The 19,771-nt window shown below is 41.8% G+C and overlaps 1 protein-coding gene and 1 long non-coding RNA gene across 2 annotated transcripts in view; both read right to left on the bottom strand.

Moving 5' to 3' along the window:
* The window catches only part of LOC120554772 (NACHT, LRR and PYD domains-containing protein 3-like), a 36,839-nt gene extending 22,266 nt beyond the window's left edge, over window positions 1–14,573 (bottom strand). Inside the window, exons 1-7 of the mRNA XM_039793801.1 lie at window positions 14,543–14,573; window positions 13,029–13,172; window positions 12,444–12,581; window positions 4,560–4,658; window positions 2,296–2,374; window positions 1,926–2,133; window positions 86–1,835 (exon numbers count right to left, since the gene is read on the bottom strand). Of these exons, the coding sequence (XP_039649735.1) occupies window positions 86–1,835; window positions 1,926–2,133; window positions 2,296–2,298 (1,961 nt within the window). The 5' untranslated portion in view covers window positions 2,299–2,374; window positions 4,560–4,658; window positions 12,444–12,581; window positions 13,029–13,172; window positions 14,543–14,573. The remainder of the gene's footprint in view (window positions 1–85; window positions 1,836–1,925; window positions 2,134–2,295; window positions 2,375–4,559; window positions 4,659–12,443; window positions 12,582–13,028; window positions 13,173–14,542) is intronic.
* On the bottom strand, window positions 14,571–15,428 carry LOC120554707. Its single transcript, XR_005638566.1, has 3 exons — window positions 15,388–15,428; window positions 14,939–15,028; window positions 14,571–14,611 (listed from the first exon to the last, which is right to left on the bottom strand). It is a non-coding gene; the product is annotated as an uncharacterized LOC120554707 (long non-coding RNA).
* Window positions 15,429–19,771: the final 4,343 nt, after the last annotated feature.

The raw sequence follows: 19,771 nt of genomic DNA, 5'->3' as shown, positions 1-19,771 counted from the left end.
GAGACAAAAGGAAGGATACCGGTTATTTATTTTAACTCCTGTTGAAAGATATCAGAGTATTTAATGATGAATAAATCCCACTTACAGAGCTTTGTTGGAGGCTTTGACCACTGGCAGCAGCATCAGAAGAGCATTCTCTGAAGCAGAGTATTTCTTTAGGTCAAACATGTCCAGAGCATCTTCTGATGACAGTAAGATGAAGACCAGAGCTGACCACTGAGCAGGAGACAGTTCATCTGCGGAGAGACTTCCTGATCTCATGGACTGTTGGATCTTCTCCACTAGAGAATGATCATTCAGTTCATTCAGACAGTGGAACAGATTGATGCTTCTCTCTGCAGACAGATTCTCACTGATCTTCTTCTTGATGTACTCAATGGTTTCCTGATTAGTCTGTGAGCTCCTTCCTGTCTGTGTCAGCAGGCCTCGTAGGAGATTCTGATTGGTCTCCAGTGAAAGACCCAGGAGGAAGCAGGGGAACAAGTCCAGGTGTCCATTTGGACTCTGTAAGGCCTTGTCCACAGCACTCTGGTAGAAACCTGTTGATGTTGTGTGTTTACCTGCCAGCAGGTCGAATCCAGAATTGGTGAATGTCAGATGGACATGAAGAGCAGCCAGAAACTCCTGAATACTCAGATGGACGAAGCTGAACACCTTATCCTGGTACAGTCCACTCACCTCTTTAAAGATCTGTGTGGATACTCCTGAGTACACTAAGGCTGCTGTGGTATCAATGCCACACTCTGTCAGGTCTGATTCATAGAAGATCAGGTTGCCTTTCTGCAGTTGCTCAAAAGCCAGTTTTCCCAGAGACTCGATCATCTTCCTGGTCTCTGTATCTGTCTCCGCTCCTCCATCATACTTGATGTTCTTCACTTTGGACTGAACCACCAGGAAGTGGATGTACATCTCAGTCAGGGTCTTGGGAAGCTCTCCTCCCTCTCTGGTCTTCAACACGTCTTCCAGAACTGTAGCAGTGATCCAGCAGAAGACTGGGATGTGACACATGGTGTGGAGGCTTTGTGATGTCTTGATGTGGGAGATGATTCTACTGGCCTGATCCTCATCTCTGAATCTCTTCCTGAAGTACTCCTCCTTCTGAATGTCAGCGAACCCTCTGATCTCTGTAACCATGTCAACACACCCAGGAGGGATCTGATTGGCTGCTGTAGGTCGTGTGGTTATCCAGAGGCGAGCAGAGGGAAGCAGATTCCCCCTGATAAGGTTTGTCAGCAGCACACCCACTGAGGTGGACTCTGTAACATCAGTCAGGATCTCAGTGTTGTGGAAGTCCAGAGGAAGTCGACACTGATCCAGACCATCAAAGATGAACACAACCTCTTCAAACCTGCAGATTCCTGCTTCTTTGGTTTCAAAGAAAAAGTAATCAACAAGTTCCACCAAGCTGAACATTTCCTCTTTCAGCACATTCAGCTTGCTGAAGGTGAATAGAAATGCAAACTGAATGTCCTGGTTGGCTTTGTCTTCAGCCCAGTCCAGAGTGAACTTCTGTGTTAAGACTGTTTTCCCGATGCCAGCCACTCCCTTAGTCATTACTGTTCTGATTGGTTCATCTCTTCCAGGTGGAGTTTTAAAGATGTTTTCTTGTCTGATTGTTGTTTCTGGTCTGACTGGTTTCCTGGATGCTGTTTCAATCTGTCTGACCTCATGTTCAACATTGACCTCTGCAGTTCCTCCCTTTGTGATGTAGATCTCTGTGAACATCTGATTCAGAGGGGTTGGGTTTCCTGCTTCAGCAATCCCCTCAAACACACGGTGGAACATCTTCTGCAGCTTAGATTTGAGTTTTCGCTTACCACCTGCAGCAAGACTTCCTGAATGAATACAGAACAAAGAAGATCAGTAAGTAATTTAGAAAATAAACAGGAACACATTTTGGTCAATCTTTAGAGAAATCCTCTTACTGTTCTGCAGACGGTCAGCCAGCTCGTCCTGCTTCATTCTCCTCAGGAAGTCCAGTGTGATCTTCAGAAATGCCTCACTGCTGCTCCTCTGCTCTTCCTCCTCATCCTCCCTCTGACTTTCTGAGCATTCTGGGTAATCTGGACCCAGAACCTTTTGGATCTTCTTCAGCTCGTTCTTCACAAAAGTGACAATGTTTTCCTCCAGCAGCTGGAACAGAAGATTATATGAATGACTCAATCAAACTGAAATCATGGAAGCAAACATCAGATCCATGTTGGACAGACTGACATCCCATTGGCCTGAAAAGTGCAGCATGGAGATGATTGTGAACTGAATAGATGTAAAAGTAGTTGGTGTACATGTACAGACCATAAATATGGAGTCCAGGAGTGATTGATGCTGCTGGGCAGACTGACCACTGGGAACCTCTGAGATCTCCTGAGCCACTCTGAGGAGGAATCAGGACAAATTAGCTCACATCATGTCTGTCCACACAGAAGGTCAAAACACAAAGCATTTCAAGAAACACTTAAACATTTCACAAAACAAATAAGACATTTGATGAGACCCAAATCGGAAAAGGAAGGTACATATTGGACAATGATTCCTCGTAGCTGATTGGATGCACTAGCACTAGCGTATATATACGCTATACATACATACATATATATATATATATATATACATACATACATACATACATACATACATACATACATACATACATACTGTATATATATATATAGCGTCTCAGAACTATGCACCTTACTCCCCTTTTTTTCTTTTGCACTACTTATTTGAATTCCATGTTGTACATTTCTCTTACGTACTTGTTGACACTGAAAAAGAAGTTGCTTTCAATCTCGTTACACATGAGTATAATGACAATAAAAGGCATTATATTCTATAAGAGGCTATGATGAGCCGTGGGAACTTGACGTCTCCTTCACAAAAAAAATCTGAATTTTGAGTTATAACTGACAAGTCTGATGTGTGTAAGGGTCTGTATGTGCAGAAAGGCACTACGCTCTTCAGAGGCTTCAGACTTATCACCATATCAGTCAGCTGGGTTTAGATGCTGCCGGGATTTAATCAAATGAAGCAGAAACTTGTTATCCAATATAAAGCAGCTGTGGACAGCAAATACTGAATGGCCTTCAATGTAGACTCATTTACGAACTGTCGACATGTCATGTTATTTTCTGTACTGATTTTGGTTGAAGAGTGTTTATTGAAATAAATTATATTTTAAGCATGTCTCTGCAATAGTGTATTGAAACTCTGTTAAGCCTTGTGTTAAATCCCTTTACTGTATTCCACATGATAATGTCCTAGTGTCATGGTGAGGTTATTCATAGGGGGTTTAATTGCAGTAGGATAGTAGCCTTCAAGCCAAGTATATATAAACTTGCACTTCCACATACCTAAAGAATAAAATCTGTTTTATGTCTGTGGTACAATCTGAAAGAGACTCGCACCAATAACATTAAAGCTGATTGGCTGCAATTTAAATTGCATGTTGGTCTCATTTGTAGTCGTAATACATTGAATTATATTCAGACTAGCGTGAGAAAGAAGTACTTCACTACACATGAACAGTGTTGGGAGTAATAGCGTTACTAACGGTGTTAATTTTTCAGTAACGGAGTATTCTAATTAACTACTTTTCCCATCGTTGCAACGCCGTTATCGTTACTGAGAATGTAAAGTGGCGCGTTACTACAATTTGGTTGAATGAAGCGCTGCGAGGTGTCAGGCTTTGGCTACAGGGAGCGGGGGGGGGGGGATGACACAGTTGCAAATGCGATGATGATTGGCTGGGTGGGTGGATGCCCTGCTCACGCTGTCTCACTGCACGCTCCGACTACCACTAAACACAAGACAGCGACAATAACGACGAGCCAGGGACATTCAAAGGTAGCGTTCTCGAACTGGAAGTACCGGCACTACTTCTCGCTCATTGAAATTAAAGGCGAGAATGTTTATGTAACACGCACGCTATGCCCAGGAAAAAAAGACTTTATCCACGTCTGCCTCAAGCAACTCCAATCTTATGAAGCCCCTCACAGCAACACATGCTAACGGGACACTTGCTGCTGCTGCTAACCCAAGCCCGAGCCCAAATGCAGCTAGCGTGAGCTCCAGGAAGGAGACTGAGCCACTCGGGTCAGCAACAGGTGATACTGTATATAGTGTTTTTATTCTTCAATCAGTTAATATAAACATGTTTGAAGTTAAATGTTATGTTATATGTTATATAACGTAATAGCATTATAGAACATAAAAAATAACATCACAGTTACTTTGCTGAGTAAGTAATTACTTTTACAATGTAGTAACTGAGTTACTAACTCAATTACTTTTTGGGAGAAGTAATTTGTAACTGTAACTAATACATTTTTTAAAGTAAGATGACCAACAGCCAATTAGGAACAGGTGTGTGGTTGTTGCTCTCGGCGTGTGTGTAGTAATTTTTCAGCAGCTAGAAGACATTAATGCCGAGCACTTGATCACGTTTTTAGTAAATATCGGCAGATAATTATCGGCGGTTGATCAATGCCGGGGGGCTTTCCTTGTTCTTTCAAATGTTTTGTAAAGTTGCTGACGTTATAAAGTAACTGAAGCTGACTTACTCAAACTTTGGACGTCCTTTGAAATATAGCGGTGGGCTCTTTGACCAGCTCCTCTTGATGGACGCCCTCCCAATGACAGGTTCAGGTCCCTTAAAGGTCCTGTTAGAAAGAGAGGAAGACCACCAGAGAGAGAAATTTACTTTGTAATCTCCAGAAACAGAAGCTGCTGGAGAAACTAGAAGCTATCAACCAGAAAATAAAGTCTGGAGCTCTTCAGTGAATGCTTTCTGCTTTCTGCTCATCCTGTTCTATCATTCATTGTCTTTCTGAGAGAACAGGAGCATTATAAATACTCTAGCACTAATGTTATCTTTTTAGTCCTCTAATGGAGCCATGACTTCATCATGAGGATTAAAATCAGACAACTTTGTGTCTTGTGAAATGTTGGACAATACTTTTCTACTTTATTATTAAGTGTGGAGTTTTGACTTTGATAAGATGTTTGTTCTTTCTAGAGATGCCACGATCACGTTTTTAGCCGCTGATACTGATCGTTGATCATGAATGAGCAATATCTGCTGATAAAGGGCCGATACTGAACGGGAAAATCTGCTAATGACAGACTAATTTCTAATAGAGAGCCGAAGTCACGCCCTTCTACATCCTGTCCATGGGACCTATCTTTTGATAGGTAGTGAACGGGGAGAGGCAAATTCTTTTTTGATCCCTTTTGAATTGATCCATGAATTACATATATGATGTTCGTCAATTTAAAAGATAATTTTTCCAATGAAGAAAGTGTCAGTTCATTATTAAACTACTGAAGTATAAGACGGTGAAAATACGTAATTAGAAAGACTACAAACTTCAATGTCTCATGGATGACGTCTCGCTGAAGCTACGATGTCTGTGTGTATCGTACCGGGGATGTAACGTTACTCTAATGAGCAGAGGACCTTTCGTTCTTTGGCTTATCTGCTGAGAATCACTTGACTGGATAAAACCAGCAGTTAAGATAACGTTACATGTGTTGTGGAACAGAGCTAAGCTAGCTAGCGAGCAAGTTGAGCATAGGTGTGTGAGACGAGAGATATAGTTCACTGAGCGGTTTCACACTAAACTAAGTGGTCATATGACAAACCTAGGCCTTGGCGAAATGGAGAAAATCAGATATCGCGATATTCATGTCCTAACACCTCAATGTCGATAATGTGGCGATATTCTGGGGTTTGCAATTGGTGCTTTAACAAAACATCTTCACAATGAGATTTTAGATAAATAATCTTCAGTAATGTATGTATAATGACTAAGTGGGTAAAGGCAAATAATAGAACAGTTACAGTCTGGTAAGTTCAGACAATGACATCACTTTACTGTAATGCAGCCTTTAAAACCAGGAAAAGACACTTATGTCATATCACGATATTACGATATCCAAAACCTAAGACGATATCTAGTCTCATATCACGATATCAATATAATATCGATATATTGCCCAGCTCTAGCCAAACCTACGGCTAACTGAGACTTTCTTCAGTTGAAAAATTGTCATTTAAACTGATGAACATTGTGTGTGTAATCCATGGCTCAATTCAAACGGGATCAAAAATGAATTTGTCTCTGCCCGTTCACTTCCGTTCAGATTCTTTCTGAATTAAAGGACAATTCCGTCGCAAAACGAACCTAGGGGTTATTAACTGATGTGCACCTAGTCTGTCGCTCTCTGGGACATGTTTTCATGCTAACCCAATGAGTTTGGAGCTTTGACGAGGATACTGCAGACCGCTGGTTAGCTTACAATGCTAATATTTGGGGCATAGGGACACTCAAATTAAAGATGCAGTAGGTAAGTCTTATAAAACTAACTTTCTTTGTCATATTTGCTGAAACTGACCCTATGATCCAGTAGAACTACATGAATTATGTAAAAAAAAAAAAAAAGACAGCTCCTCTGGCACCTCCTACAGCCTGTAGTGCCATTGGCAAAATTCTACCGCTCTTCGCTTCGATTTTCTCCAATCAAGGGCCACAAGGGGGTGGTCTATCTGCCTGTCAATCACTGCTCAGGCACACGCATATATAGCGTTCCTCTCCCCTCAGCCGGCGCCGGAAAGGTTTTCCAAAACTCCGTGAATAATGGAGAGGCTTTTCAGAGGTGGCATGGCTGCAGGATTTTAAAGATCAGAAGATGCGATGACAGACACATTTCCTCTCAACAGGTAACATAATTACCATGAGTGATATATTATTTCACTTGGTTATTAGTAGTCAAAATCCGTCCAAAAGCTACGTTGGTGAGAATGATAGTAACGCGTTAGCACAGTGGTCGGGCTCGTATATGATGCTGTAGGGTAGCCTGCTAGTTAGCATCGTTTTACTGTTGGTGAGTAAAGCTAACGTTGTGTTAGTGTTTAGTTATTGAAGATGTTGTCTGTCTGACATGCCGGCCGGCAGTTCTGTCAACCTCCGTTGTGTGGGAGGGGCTTAGGAGACGGTTTGGGCTGCAGCAGAAAGGGAGGAGGGACTGAGAAGTTGTCGATGTTCAAATCTGTTGGCAAAGTCCTGGCTCTTCACAATCTTACCTACTGCAGCTTTAAATCGTTATTTAACACCACAAAGGTTCGGAATATTACGCCACGGTAAGAGTTAGGTCTTTAAATGAATCAAGCAGCATTGACAACATTGTAAGTGTACAGATAGTTTATTAAAAAAGATAGATTATAAAGACAGTCGCGTTCATGTTTACTTTAACGCCGTGCAACGTGGAATCTCCAGAGACAGTATGGGAATTTCCACGGCGCTCGTTTTTCGACTAGTCATGACTGGTTTCCAAGATGACTCCAGCAAGTAAACATGAACTCGACTGTCTTTATAATCTATATTTTTTAATAAATTTATCTGTACACTTACAATGTTGTCAATGCTTCGGTTCACATTTAGGGACCCTCATTATGCTAACGTTAACGTGTGGTGATATTTTGAGCCTTTTTAGTGGTATTAAATAACGATTTAATTTGAGTGTCCCTATGCCCCAAATACTAGCGTTGTAAGCTAACCAGCGGTCCGCGGTAGCCTCGTCAAAGCTCCAAGCTCATTCGATTAGCATGAAAACATGTCCCAGAGAGAGACAGAGCAGGTACACATCAGTTAAAAACACCTAGGTTCGTTTTGCGCCAGAATTATCCTTTAAAGGGGTGATAGAATGCAAAACCGATTTTACCCTGTCATAGTTGAATAACGACAGTTCGGTGGGTAAATAGGACATACATAGAAGCTCAAAGTCCCACTGACACCCCTTTACTATGAAAATCTCATATTTTGAAACTGCCGCTGAAAACGGGCGAATCTCAACAAAGCTGGAAGTTGACGTCAACCTCCCAAAAACCGGAACCTTTGTCAGCCCATGGGTGTATTAAGAGAACGGTCACGCCCCAACATTTACATAGGCTACACAACTGACCTGAGATCAGGTAGAACATTTACATAGGCTACACAACTGACCTGAGATCAGGTAGTACATTTACATAGGCTACACAACTGACCTGAGATCAGGTAGTACATTTACATAGGCTACACAACTGACCTGAGATCAGGTAGAACATTTACATAGGCTACACAACTGACCTGAGATCAGGTAGTACATTTGCATAGGCTACACAACTGACCTGAGATCAGGTAGAACATTTACATAGGCTACACAACTGACCTGAGATCAGGTAGAACATTTACATAGGCTACACAACTGACCTGAGATCAGGTAGTACATTTACATACTACACAACTGACCTAAGATCAGGTAGTACATTTACGTACGCTACACAACTGACCTGAGATCAGGTAGAACATTTACATAGGCTACACAACTGACCTGAGATCAGGTAGTACATTTACATAGGCTACACAACTGACCTGAGATCAGGTAGTACATTTACATAGGCTACACAACTGACCTGAGATCAGGTAGAACATTTACATAGGCTACACAACTGACCTGAGATCAGGTAGTACATTTTACATAGGCTACACAACTGACCTGAGATCAGGTAGAGTATTTACATAGGCTACACAACTGACCTGAGATCAGGTAGTACATTTACATAGGCTACACAACTGACCTGAGATCAGGTAGTACATTTTACATAGGCTACACAACTGACCTGAGATCAGGTAGTACATTTACATAGGCTACACAACTGACCTGAGATCAGGTAGTACATTTACATATAGGCTACACAACTGACCTGAGATCAGGTAGAACATTTACATAGGCTACACAACTGACCTGAGATCAGGTAGAACATTTACATAGGCTACACAACTGACCTGAGATCAGGTAGTACATTTACATAGGCTACACAACTGACCTGAGATCAGGTAGTACATTTGCATAGGCTACACAACTGACCTGAGATCAGGTAGAACATTTACATAGGCGCACAACTGACCTGAGATCAGGTAGAACATTTACATAGGCTACACAACTGACCTGAGATCAGGTAGAACATTTACATAGGCGCTACACAACTGACCTGAGATCAGGTAGTACATTTTACATACTACACAACTGACCTGAGATCAGGTAGAACATTTACATACGGCTACACAACTGATCTGAGATCAGGTAGTACATTTACATAGGCTACACAACTGATCTGAGATCAGGTAGTACATTTACATAGGCTACACAACTGACCTGAGATCAGGTAGAACATTTACATACTACACAACTGACCTGAGATCAGGTAGTACATTTACATAGGCTACACAACTGACCTGAGATCTAGGTACATTTACATAGGCTACACAACTGACCTGAGATCAGGTAGTACATTTACATAGGCTACACAACTGACCTGAGATCAGGTAGTACATTTACATAGGCTACACAACTGACCTGAGATCAGGTAGTACATTTACATAGGCTACACAACTGACCTGAGATCAGGTAGAACATTTACATAGGCTACACAACTGACCTGAGATCAGGTAGAACATTTACATAGGCTACACAACTGACCTGAGATCAGGTAGTACATTTACATAGGCTACACAACTGACCTGAGATCAGGTAGAACATTTACATAGGCTACACAACTGACCTGAGATCAGGTAGAACATTTACATAGGCTACACAACTGACCTGAGATCAGGTAGTACATTTACATAGGCTACACAACTGACCTGAGATCAGGTAGTACATTTACATACTACACAACTGACCTGAGATCAGGTAGAACATTTACATAGGCTACACAACTGATCTGAGATCAGGTAGTACATTTACATAGGCTACACAACTGACCTGAGATCAGGTAGTACATTTACATAGGCTACACAACTGACCTGAGATCAGGTAGAACATTTACATAGGCTACACAACTGACCTGAGATCAGGTAGAACATTTACATAGGCTACACAACTGACCTGAGATCAGGTAGTACATTTACATAGGCTACACAACTGACCTGAGATCAGGTAGAACATTTACATACTACACAACTGACCTGAGATCAGGTAGAACATTTACATACTACACAACTGATCTGAGATCAGGTAGAACATTTACATACTACACAACTGATCTGAGATCAGGTAGAACATTTACATAGGCTACACAACTGACCTGAGATCAGGTAGAACATTTACATACTACACAACTGATCTGAGATCAGGTAGAACATTTACATAGGCTACACAACTGACCTGAGATCAGGTAGTCTTCTGAATCTAGGTCGCGCAGATCTCTGCTATTCCATTACAAAATTCACTTCTGAAACTTTTTCATGCGAGAAATCAACTATGTAAAGCTCAAATATGGGCCGTTTTACGAAAATGGATGGCTAATTGCAAATTTTGTCCGACTGTGTGTTGGAGTTCAGCGCCGGTGCTGCCTGTGTTGCTGCCTCGCCGCCCCGCCTGCCTTCCTTCACACACCCCGGCCTGCTCTGAGGTAGATGGAGCTCCGTTAGGGCTAGCAGCCCACAGCACTCCATACCCGCGCAAAGTCACCGGTTTTTGGATAATGGATTATTAACGCTGACGGAGCTCCAGGGCCTCCAGCTCCCCTCTTCCTAATGCCAGGTGTGTGTGAGTGAGAGCACGGTCAGCGAGCTTGTTACGCCAGCAATCTCTTACCACAGGTTCCAGTTAATCTTATAATGTGTGTAATTATAATGTGTCGAGTTATTTAAACAAACGATCGGTGAAATACACGCCTCTTGTCCGCGAGTCTCATTGATAGAGCCTGCGGCTGGATGGAGCTATAGCTAGAGGAGGCTAGCTATAGCTAGAGCTTAGAATTAATCTGGAATTCACAAAAATGCATTAACTTGAAATCGGACACCGTTGTTAGCTTTATAAAACATTTAGTTAGATGTTGTATAACTGGCTTGACGAAATTCAAACTGTATACTCAGAATTAGCTACGCCAAAAATGAAGCTAACTATCCGTGATTTGTAGCTACACACAGCTAGGATTGAAGGGACAGTCGCAGCTAACGAAACCCTTACAGCTCACAAATATTCATTAACTTGAAATCGGACACCGTTGTTAGCTTTATAAGACATTTAGTTAGAAGTGTAAGTGGCGTGACGAAATTCTAACCGTAAATATACTCGAATTACGACCAAACATGAAGCTAGCTTACTAGCCGCAAACTTGTACACATAGGATTGTAGGGACTATCGCAGCTAGCTAACGAAACCCTTACAGCTCACAAATATTCATTAACTTGAAATCGGACACCTTTGTTAGCTTTATAAGACATTTAGTTAGATGTGTATAACTGGCGTGACGAAATTCTAACCGTAAATATACTCGAATTACGACCAAAACTGAAGCTAACTAGCCGCAATCTGTACACAGGATTGTAGGGACAGTCATAGCTAACGAAACCCTTACAGTTCACAAATATTCATTAACGTGAAATCGGACACCGTTGTTAGCTTTATAAAACATTTAGTTATGTTGTATAACTGGCGTGACGAAATTCAAACTGTAAATATACTCGAATTACGACCAAAAATGAAGCTATCAGTGATTTGTAGCTACACATAGATAGGATTGAAGGGACAGTCGCAGCTAACGAAACACCTAGCTAAACTTCACAAATATTAACTTGAAATCGGACACCGTTGTAAGTTTTATATACATTTAGGTATATGTTGTATAGCTAAGTGGCGTGACATTGTGTGTAACATGTGGTAAGAGATTGCTGGTGTAACAAGCTCGCTGACCGCGCTCTCACTCTCACACAACGGGCCGTTTAGCTCGCAGGAAGAGGGGAGCTGCAGGCCCTGGAGCTCTGTCAGGGCTGCCAGCCTAACAGAGCTCACAGCAGGCCGGGGTCTGTGAAGGAAGGCAGGCCGTGCGGCGAGGCAGCAGCACCGCCGCTGAAGTCCGACACACAGTCTTACCATATTTGCAATTAACCATCAATTTTCGTAAAACGGCCCATATTTGAGCTTTATATAGTTGATTTCTCACATAAAAAAGTCTCAGAAGTGAATTTGGTAATGAAACATTGCAGTGTCTGGAATATGAGATTCTGTCGCTTCTCTAATGTATGTGTATTGGGGATTCGCTCAACCAATCAGCGCGCAGCTCATCTAAATATTCACGAGCATACCATATTTGGAAGAAAAGCTCTTGTTACAAATAGAGCCAAAACACAGGGATGCATAAGGGCCAATAAAATATCAACCAGGCCATTTTCAGCCCAACCAATGTTACATATCCCATTAGGAGACCATAAGGAACAGTGTGAAATACTCTATATAATCATTCTATCACCCCTTTAAGGTCCCATGAGGTCCACCAGAAGGGGCGGGACTTCACCTCTCTATTGCAAGTACACAAGTGTGCCTTTGTTTTTTTCATCTGGGGCGGCACGTTCAACGTCGCCCACCACTGTGGCTGGTGGGCAAAAAAGTTAATGTCCCACCCTGCTGGTAATGGTCCTGATGATACAAAGTAAACTCCCTCTTCCTTCGGATGTCCTCTGGAAAATAGCGTTGGGCTCTTTGACCGGCTCCTCTTATTCACAGTTTCAGAATCAACAGAGTCCAGTCCCTTGAAGGTCCTGTTAGAAAGAGAGGAAGACCACCAGAGAGGTAAATCCACTTTTTAATCTCCAGAAACAGAAGCTGCTGGAGAAACTAGAAGCTATCAACCAGAAAATAAAGTCTGGAGCTCTTCACTGAATGCTTTCTGCTCTCTGCTCATCCTGTTCTATCATTCATTGTCTTTCTGAAAGAACAGGAACATTATAAAGACTCTAGCACTAATGTTATCTTGTTAGTCCTCTAATGGAGCCAAGACTTCCCGGCCCAATCACTTTGTATTTGCCTATATTAATAAAATATGTATTCATAATAATAAAAAATGAATGTATTAAAGCAATTGAAAATATGCCAGTGCACTTTCTTTTTGTAAATTTGAATTCCAGAAAAAGTGGCTGGTAAAATTGGGCATCCACCAACCACCAGCCTGAACCAGCCACTGTGGCTCTTGAGCAAAAATGTCCCACCCTGCTGGTAATGTTGCTGACGTAACACAGTAAACTCCCTCTTCCTTCGGATGTCCTCTGGAAAATAGCGTTGGGCTCTTTGACCGGCTCCTCTTATTCACAGTTTCAGAATCAGAATCATCAGAGTCCAGCTCCTTGAAGGTCCTGTTAGAAAGAGAGGAAGACCACCAGAGAGGTAAATCCACTTTTTAATCTCCAGAAACAGAAGCTGCTGGAGAAACTAGAAGCTATCAACCAGAAAATAAAGTCTGAAGCTCTTCACTGAATGCTTTCTGCTCTCTGCTCATCCTGTTCTATCATTCATTGTCTTTCTGAAAGAACAGGAACATTATGAAGACTCTAGCCAGGGCTCCAGACTAACTTTTTGCCTTGGTCGCACTGGTGTGCCTAACTTTTTTTATTTAGGTGCACCAACACAAAATTTAGGTGCACCTACATTTTTCCTTGCGTCACCATTAAGGCCACAATTTCAAGGTCACCTTTTTATCACACTCCATATACATTCATATATATATATATATATATATATATATATATATATATATATATATATATATATATATATATATCTATATATATATATATATATATATATATATATATACATATGTTATATATATATATATATATATATATATATATATACATATACATTCATATGTATATATATATATATATATACATTCATATGTATAGTGATGGCTGACTCATTATGAACGGGTCCTGCACAGGTCGAATGCGGGTCAGCGGCGCTACACATGTCTTGTGTAGGCTATGAAATGTCTGTATCGTCACAGCGCTGCATTTTTATGAACTATGATAATGTGGCCATGGGTCACATCTCTGGCCCAGGTCCAGCAGGCTCCGTCTCACTATACTCGGTATTATTCAACGAACTGAAGTTACCGTAGTTCCATTCAATAACTTCTAATGTGTTTTTCACCGTGGCGGCCGCGCTAACAGAGAGTTACCAGCGGAAACACTGGTACCAATACAGGTTTCCCTCTCATACTTAACAATATACAGCTGTGTTAATAACAATTAAAACTGTAGACAAATGTCGGGAGTTTGGACCAGCGGCGCTGTGTCTCTCCATGTTGCAGGTGAGCCGGCCGGTGTGTGAGTGAATGGGGGGGGGCTGCACGGAGGAGAGATCCAAACACAGGCACGGCTTTCCAGAAGGAACGGGTCATGTAACGCAACATTAAACCATATCCATATAAACGACACTGCTTCGTTAGTGGAGAGGCAGCGGATGCGAGGACGTTAGGTGCACCGGTGCGACCTAGGAAAAATCGTAGTCGCACCCTTAAAAATTTTGGTCGCACTCTCGAGCCCTGCTAGCACTAATGTTATCTTGTTAGTCCTCTAATGGAGCCATGACTTCATCATGAGAATTAACATCAGACAACTGTGTGTCCTGTGTAATTCTTTCGGCGGCTAGAAGACATTAATGCTGAGCACTTGATCACGTTTTTAGTAAATATCGGCCGATAATGATCGTGCTCTTTTACCAGCTGGGTCCAGGTTCAGGTTCAGGTTCAGGTTCAGGTTCAGGTCCAGGTCCAGGTCTCTTGAAGGTCCTGTTAGAAAGAGAGGAAGACCACCAGAGAGAGAAATGTGTAAAATGTAATCCTTCTGTCCTCCTATAGGGCCAAAACTTTATTATGAGAATTAATCTCAACATTTATAACTAAATCAGGAGGAAGTAGAGCAGGGGTTAGGAGATACAAGCAGTACCTCCCTTCTGTCATCATGGTAAAGATCTCTGGTTAATGATGGACGAGGTAACTAGAGTTGGACGTTTATTAGAGGTCTGACCAGATCTTGTGGGCTGATATTAAAACATGACGATATTTCAAATGTTTTGTAATGTTGCTGACGTTATAAAGTAACTGAAGCTGACTTACACTGGCTTTGGATGCCCTCTGGAAGATGGTGGTGGGCTTCTTGACCGGCTCCTGATAATGAGTTGATGAGTTTCAGCTTTTATGATGGTACTGTTAGAAAGAGAGGAAGACCACCAGTGAGAGATATTTACTTTGTAATCTCCAGAAACAGAAGCTGCTGGAGAAACTTGAAGCTATCAACCAGAAAATAAAGTCTGGAGCTCTTCACTGAATGCTTTCTGCTCTCTGCTCATCCTGTTCTATCATTCATTGTCTTCCTGAAAGAACAGGAACATGATAAAGACTCTAGCATTAATGTTATCTTGTTAGTCCTCTAATGGAGCCAAGACTTCATCATGAGGATTAAAATCAGACAACTTTGCGTCCTGTGAAATTCTTTCGGTGGCTAGAAGACACCGAGCACTTGATCACGTTTTCAGTAATAGCCGATAACGATCGGGCTCTTTTACCAGATGGGTCCAGGTTCAGGTTCAGGTTCAGGTCCAGATCCAAGTCCAGGTTCAGGTTCAGGTGCCATGGCCGACCTGTTAGAAAGAGAGGAAGACCACCAGAGAGATGAATGTGTAAAATTTAATCCTTCTGTCCTCCTATAGGGCCAAAACTTTATTATGATAATTAATCTCAACATTTATAAATAAACTAAATCAGGAGGAAGTAGTCCAGTCCAGTGTACCAGCCTGAACCAGTCTGATTTGAAGCTAACCGGTTGTTTATTAGAGGTCTGACCAGATCTTGTGGGCCGACATTAAAACGTGATATTTCTCGTTGAGATTAAACTTTGATAAAGTCACTGCGAGTCACAGCAATGCCGGTAAAGAGAACACAAGTGTGGCTACAGTTTTCAAAACTTCATGCAGACAGTGTTTACTACATTATATTATAATGGCAAGATCGCTGACTGTGCAGTAAATGTTACACTTCTGAGACAGGCACCACAGGGTTTATTTCTATATCTCTCTCATGTTATTTTTCGACATTGCTGGCTGCTCTTCCTCTGTAGTCTCTTCTGCAACTAAAAGCAAAACTACCACCTTCTGTTACTGGAGCTAAAACTCTTGTTTTTGTCTCAAAACGCCATTTAAAAACCAAAGTGTAGTAGTGTTTATGTAACCTCAGAGTTCAGCTGGACGACTGGAAACACAGAGACCCTCTACAAGATGACCAACCACCCAATGAGACAACACTACTTCCAGTTTGCTGGAGGTTTCACAACAACTCACCTCAATCTTCTCCTCTCCATTTCCAGTCTCTTCATCTCCATTTCCAGTCTCCTCATCTCCATTTCAATTCTCCTCTCCTCCCTTTCCATTCGCTCCGTCTCACTTTTCTCCATTGTAATCTCCCTTACAGGTCGCCTTGTTTTTTAAAGTAGTGGTGGCTTCATGGACCGGACCCTCTTCATGGACACACAGTTGGCTTCAGGTTCAGGTTTTGCAGGATCTGGTCTCTGATGGGTCCTGTTAGAAAGAGAGGAAGACCACCAGAGAGGTTAGGGTTAGGGTTAACTCTAATGCAAACATACAGAACAGAACAGAGAAATACAAACTGAACAAGAACAAAAACCCTCGCCCACCCACCACCCTCTGCGGTCCCGAGGAAAAAACAACAACAAACAAACAGAAAACACACCTGCACCTTGCCTAGTCCCTCTCCTCCCGTTCTTGTGATGCTGAGGTCATTAGGACCGATACTTGTGCTGCTGTACCTTTCCATAGGTCTATAGTCGATGACTTGGCTTTGTTAATCCTTGCTGTAGAGAGCTCAAGCACAACTATGTCTAAAAAATACGCCAAACACTGTAATACAAAGCGAGTGGAAACATCCTGTTTTTTAATGCGATTATTGCTTTTTAAATCTAAATGTATTCATGTATTACCATTTTCTTTTATTGGCGCATACACGTTGGGGAAACGAATGACGAGCTGCATGTCCCCTGTCCCTTTCACATAATGTACAGCGTAACGCATGCGTTATGCCTTATATACGCACACTCACATTTCAACAAATGCATTGACGATGGTGACACCAAGGCCTCACGGAGTTGTGCCTTTTGTCATTAGTTTAGCTTTCAATAACTTGGTAAACAGTGGCAGTAAGCTAACAGCTACATGCAAGGTGTGTGGCACCAAGATAAATGATGCCGGATCAACAACATTGGACTTCATCAGGCATCCCAAAATGCACCCAGATGGGTCAGTCACTGTATAATGTGAAAGAGACGTTACATTTAGTATATATCGTCACAGGTAACAAGCTAACCATCGCTAAGTGTTGCTGGGAACAGGCAGATTATATCTTTCTAGTTGTATCCATATGATGTGACAGACTAAGGTTAATATTTCACCAGGTCAGAGGGCTAGAGGGATGTGTTAAGTAGACCCCATAAAGTTATACCACAACTGATTTTGATAGTGTACTGTATGGATGGTAGCTACAGGACATGCTTTGAATTAGGGACAGATCAGATGGCCAAAGACTTGAGACTTGACTTGGACTTCCAAGAATGACTTGTGAACATCTCTATCATTTTCTTGGTTGCAGTTGAGCCGGCTAGCCAAACTTTTGTCTGTCTCCCAAGCCGGTGTAATGTAGAGTCGTCATTAAAGTGCCCATATTATAAAAAAAAATCAGTTTTTCTGGTGATTTGGGGTGTTATTTTGTGTCTCTGGTGCTTCAACACGCATACACACTTTGAAAAAACCTTCCATGGTGTTCTGAGTGAGATCTGGTTTCTGAATGTGTCCTGCCTTCAGTCTCTGGGTGAGCTGGTCAACATCTGCACGGCTTTCTACGTCACTAGCCGAAACGAGCTGGCTAACCGCAACAGTTAGCATGCTAGCTCTAGCATGCTAATGCTAGCATACTACCTCTTTCTCAATAGCAAAGCACTGCTACAGCACACACTAGTTCACCATCATCTACCAAAAGAACTACTTCCATGTGCTCCCTGGTTTAGAATAAGTCTCCCAGCTGATCCTGCCTTGTAACTGACCAAAGTTGGAGAAACAGGCTTTCTTTTACTGTCTCTAGAGTTAGCTAGCTGACATGCTCTACATCTGAGCTGCTACTGCGAGTACAAAGGATAGTACAAAAAAATGAAAAGAAGAAGAAGAAGATAAAAGAGGACAGGTAGTACAACTAAAACATGTTTTTTGATAATTAAACCATGTAAACCTATTCTGGTACAACCTTAAAATACAATTATGAACCTGAAAATGAGCAGAATATGGGCGCTTTAAGTAACAAAACAATCCTGTTGGAGGAGTGCCAGCTCATAGTGATGCAGTTCCATATTTGTAGATTTAGTTAGAGAATAAAAGAGCTGACCATATCAGTCCTGTCAATGAATAGAACGACGACACTGGGAGGAAGGGCTGCACCAGGAGCAGATTATCAAAATAAAATGATATTTTGACTAATGGAGCCAAGACTGAGAATCAATCTCACTTTTCTGTCTTGTCAGTGTTTGTTCCAGGTTTTGTGGAAGACTGGAGGTGCAAATATTCGGTGGCGGGGAGTTTAGCGTTCATAAGTTTCCGTTTTTCAATTAAAAAATATGCAATTTTGCATAATGTTGGACCATTTTTATCCCTATATGTGTGTCTTAAACGTTGGAAAAGATAGATCAGATAATAAATAAATAACACACAGAAAGATTAAAGACAAAACTTGCTAAGAAGTCCGACTACAATCATTAGATCTGAGACAAGACTTTTAGTTAGTTTTGATGCTCACATTGACTTCACATTAAATTTACTTAAAACGGCTCAGGTGCTGCACCTAAAAGCCAGTGACACACCAACCAGACGGCCGACCATCGGCAGTAAAGCCAGTGTGACCGATCAATCTCCCCGAGTCGGTCCAAAAAGTTCCTCAGAAACTCACCGAAGAGACGAGACCTAATACGTCTCCATGACAGCAGGCGGCGATAATCTGTATTGTCGCCCCAAAAAAATGAAAACCAGCAGCTGATTGGACGAATGAGTCACGTGGGGGTCTGGTTTCTCCGGAAATTCAAAGCCAGACTGTCACGGCGACTCGTTCAGAATCCGATCTCATATCGGACTAAAATAGCTCACCGAAAAAACGTGTTTCTGAGAACATTTGAGGAGAGAAGGCAAGGCAAGGCAAGGCAGCTTTATTTGTACAGCACATTTCAGCAACAAGGCAATTCAAAGTGCTTTACATGAAACATGAAACATTAAAAACAGTTGGAAAACAATTAAAAACAGTTTCAAAGCATTAAAACAATTAACAACAATTTAAGATCATTAAAAGACAAGAATAAAATGTACAGTGCAGCAAGGGCGAGGCTAGCCCCTTTTTAGGGGTGCTAGCACCCCTAAAAAGGGGCTCAGCACCCCTAAAACTTGGAGTAAGAAATGTTGTTATTCTAACATTTTTGTTCGTCTTTGACAAGGTTAAATAATGTCCAAAACATACTCCGTAGTTTGTGGTTTAAAATGTATGTGTTAAGGATGAAAATGAAAACATCCCCGCTCAGAAAATGGTATGATCCTCTTCTCTTCTTCTACTTCTCCTCTGTACCTGCCGGTACCTGCACCGCTCAGCACCACCGTCATCCAGCGCGAAACACACGCAGAGTGACAACCCGTTATGTAGTGTTGTGAATCAACTAGCTAAGTTGATCCAAAGCTGTGTCTCACACACCCTATCGGTGAGTACCTGAATCACGTGTACACCTATAATAACGCCGCCTTCACACTGGCAGTTGAAATCTGCTCCGTAATACACAATACGCCCCCAGCGGACGTCGTACTACACCGTTGAAAAGCTTCGGAAGAGACTCACAAAAATGGAGGAGAGACTAGA

Source organism: Perca fluviatilis, chromosome 24 (genome assembly GCF_010015445.1).
Source record: "Perca fluviatilis chromosome 24, GENO_Pfluv_1.0, whole genome shotgun sequence".
Classification (NCBI taxonomy): Eukaryota; Metazoa; Chordata; class Actinopteri; order Perciformes; family Percidae; genus Perca; species Perca fluviatilis.
This window is presented reverse-complemented; position numbering and strand designations above follow the sequence as displayed.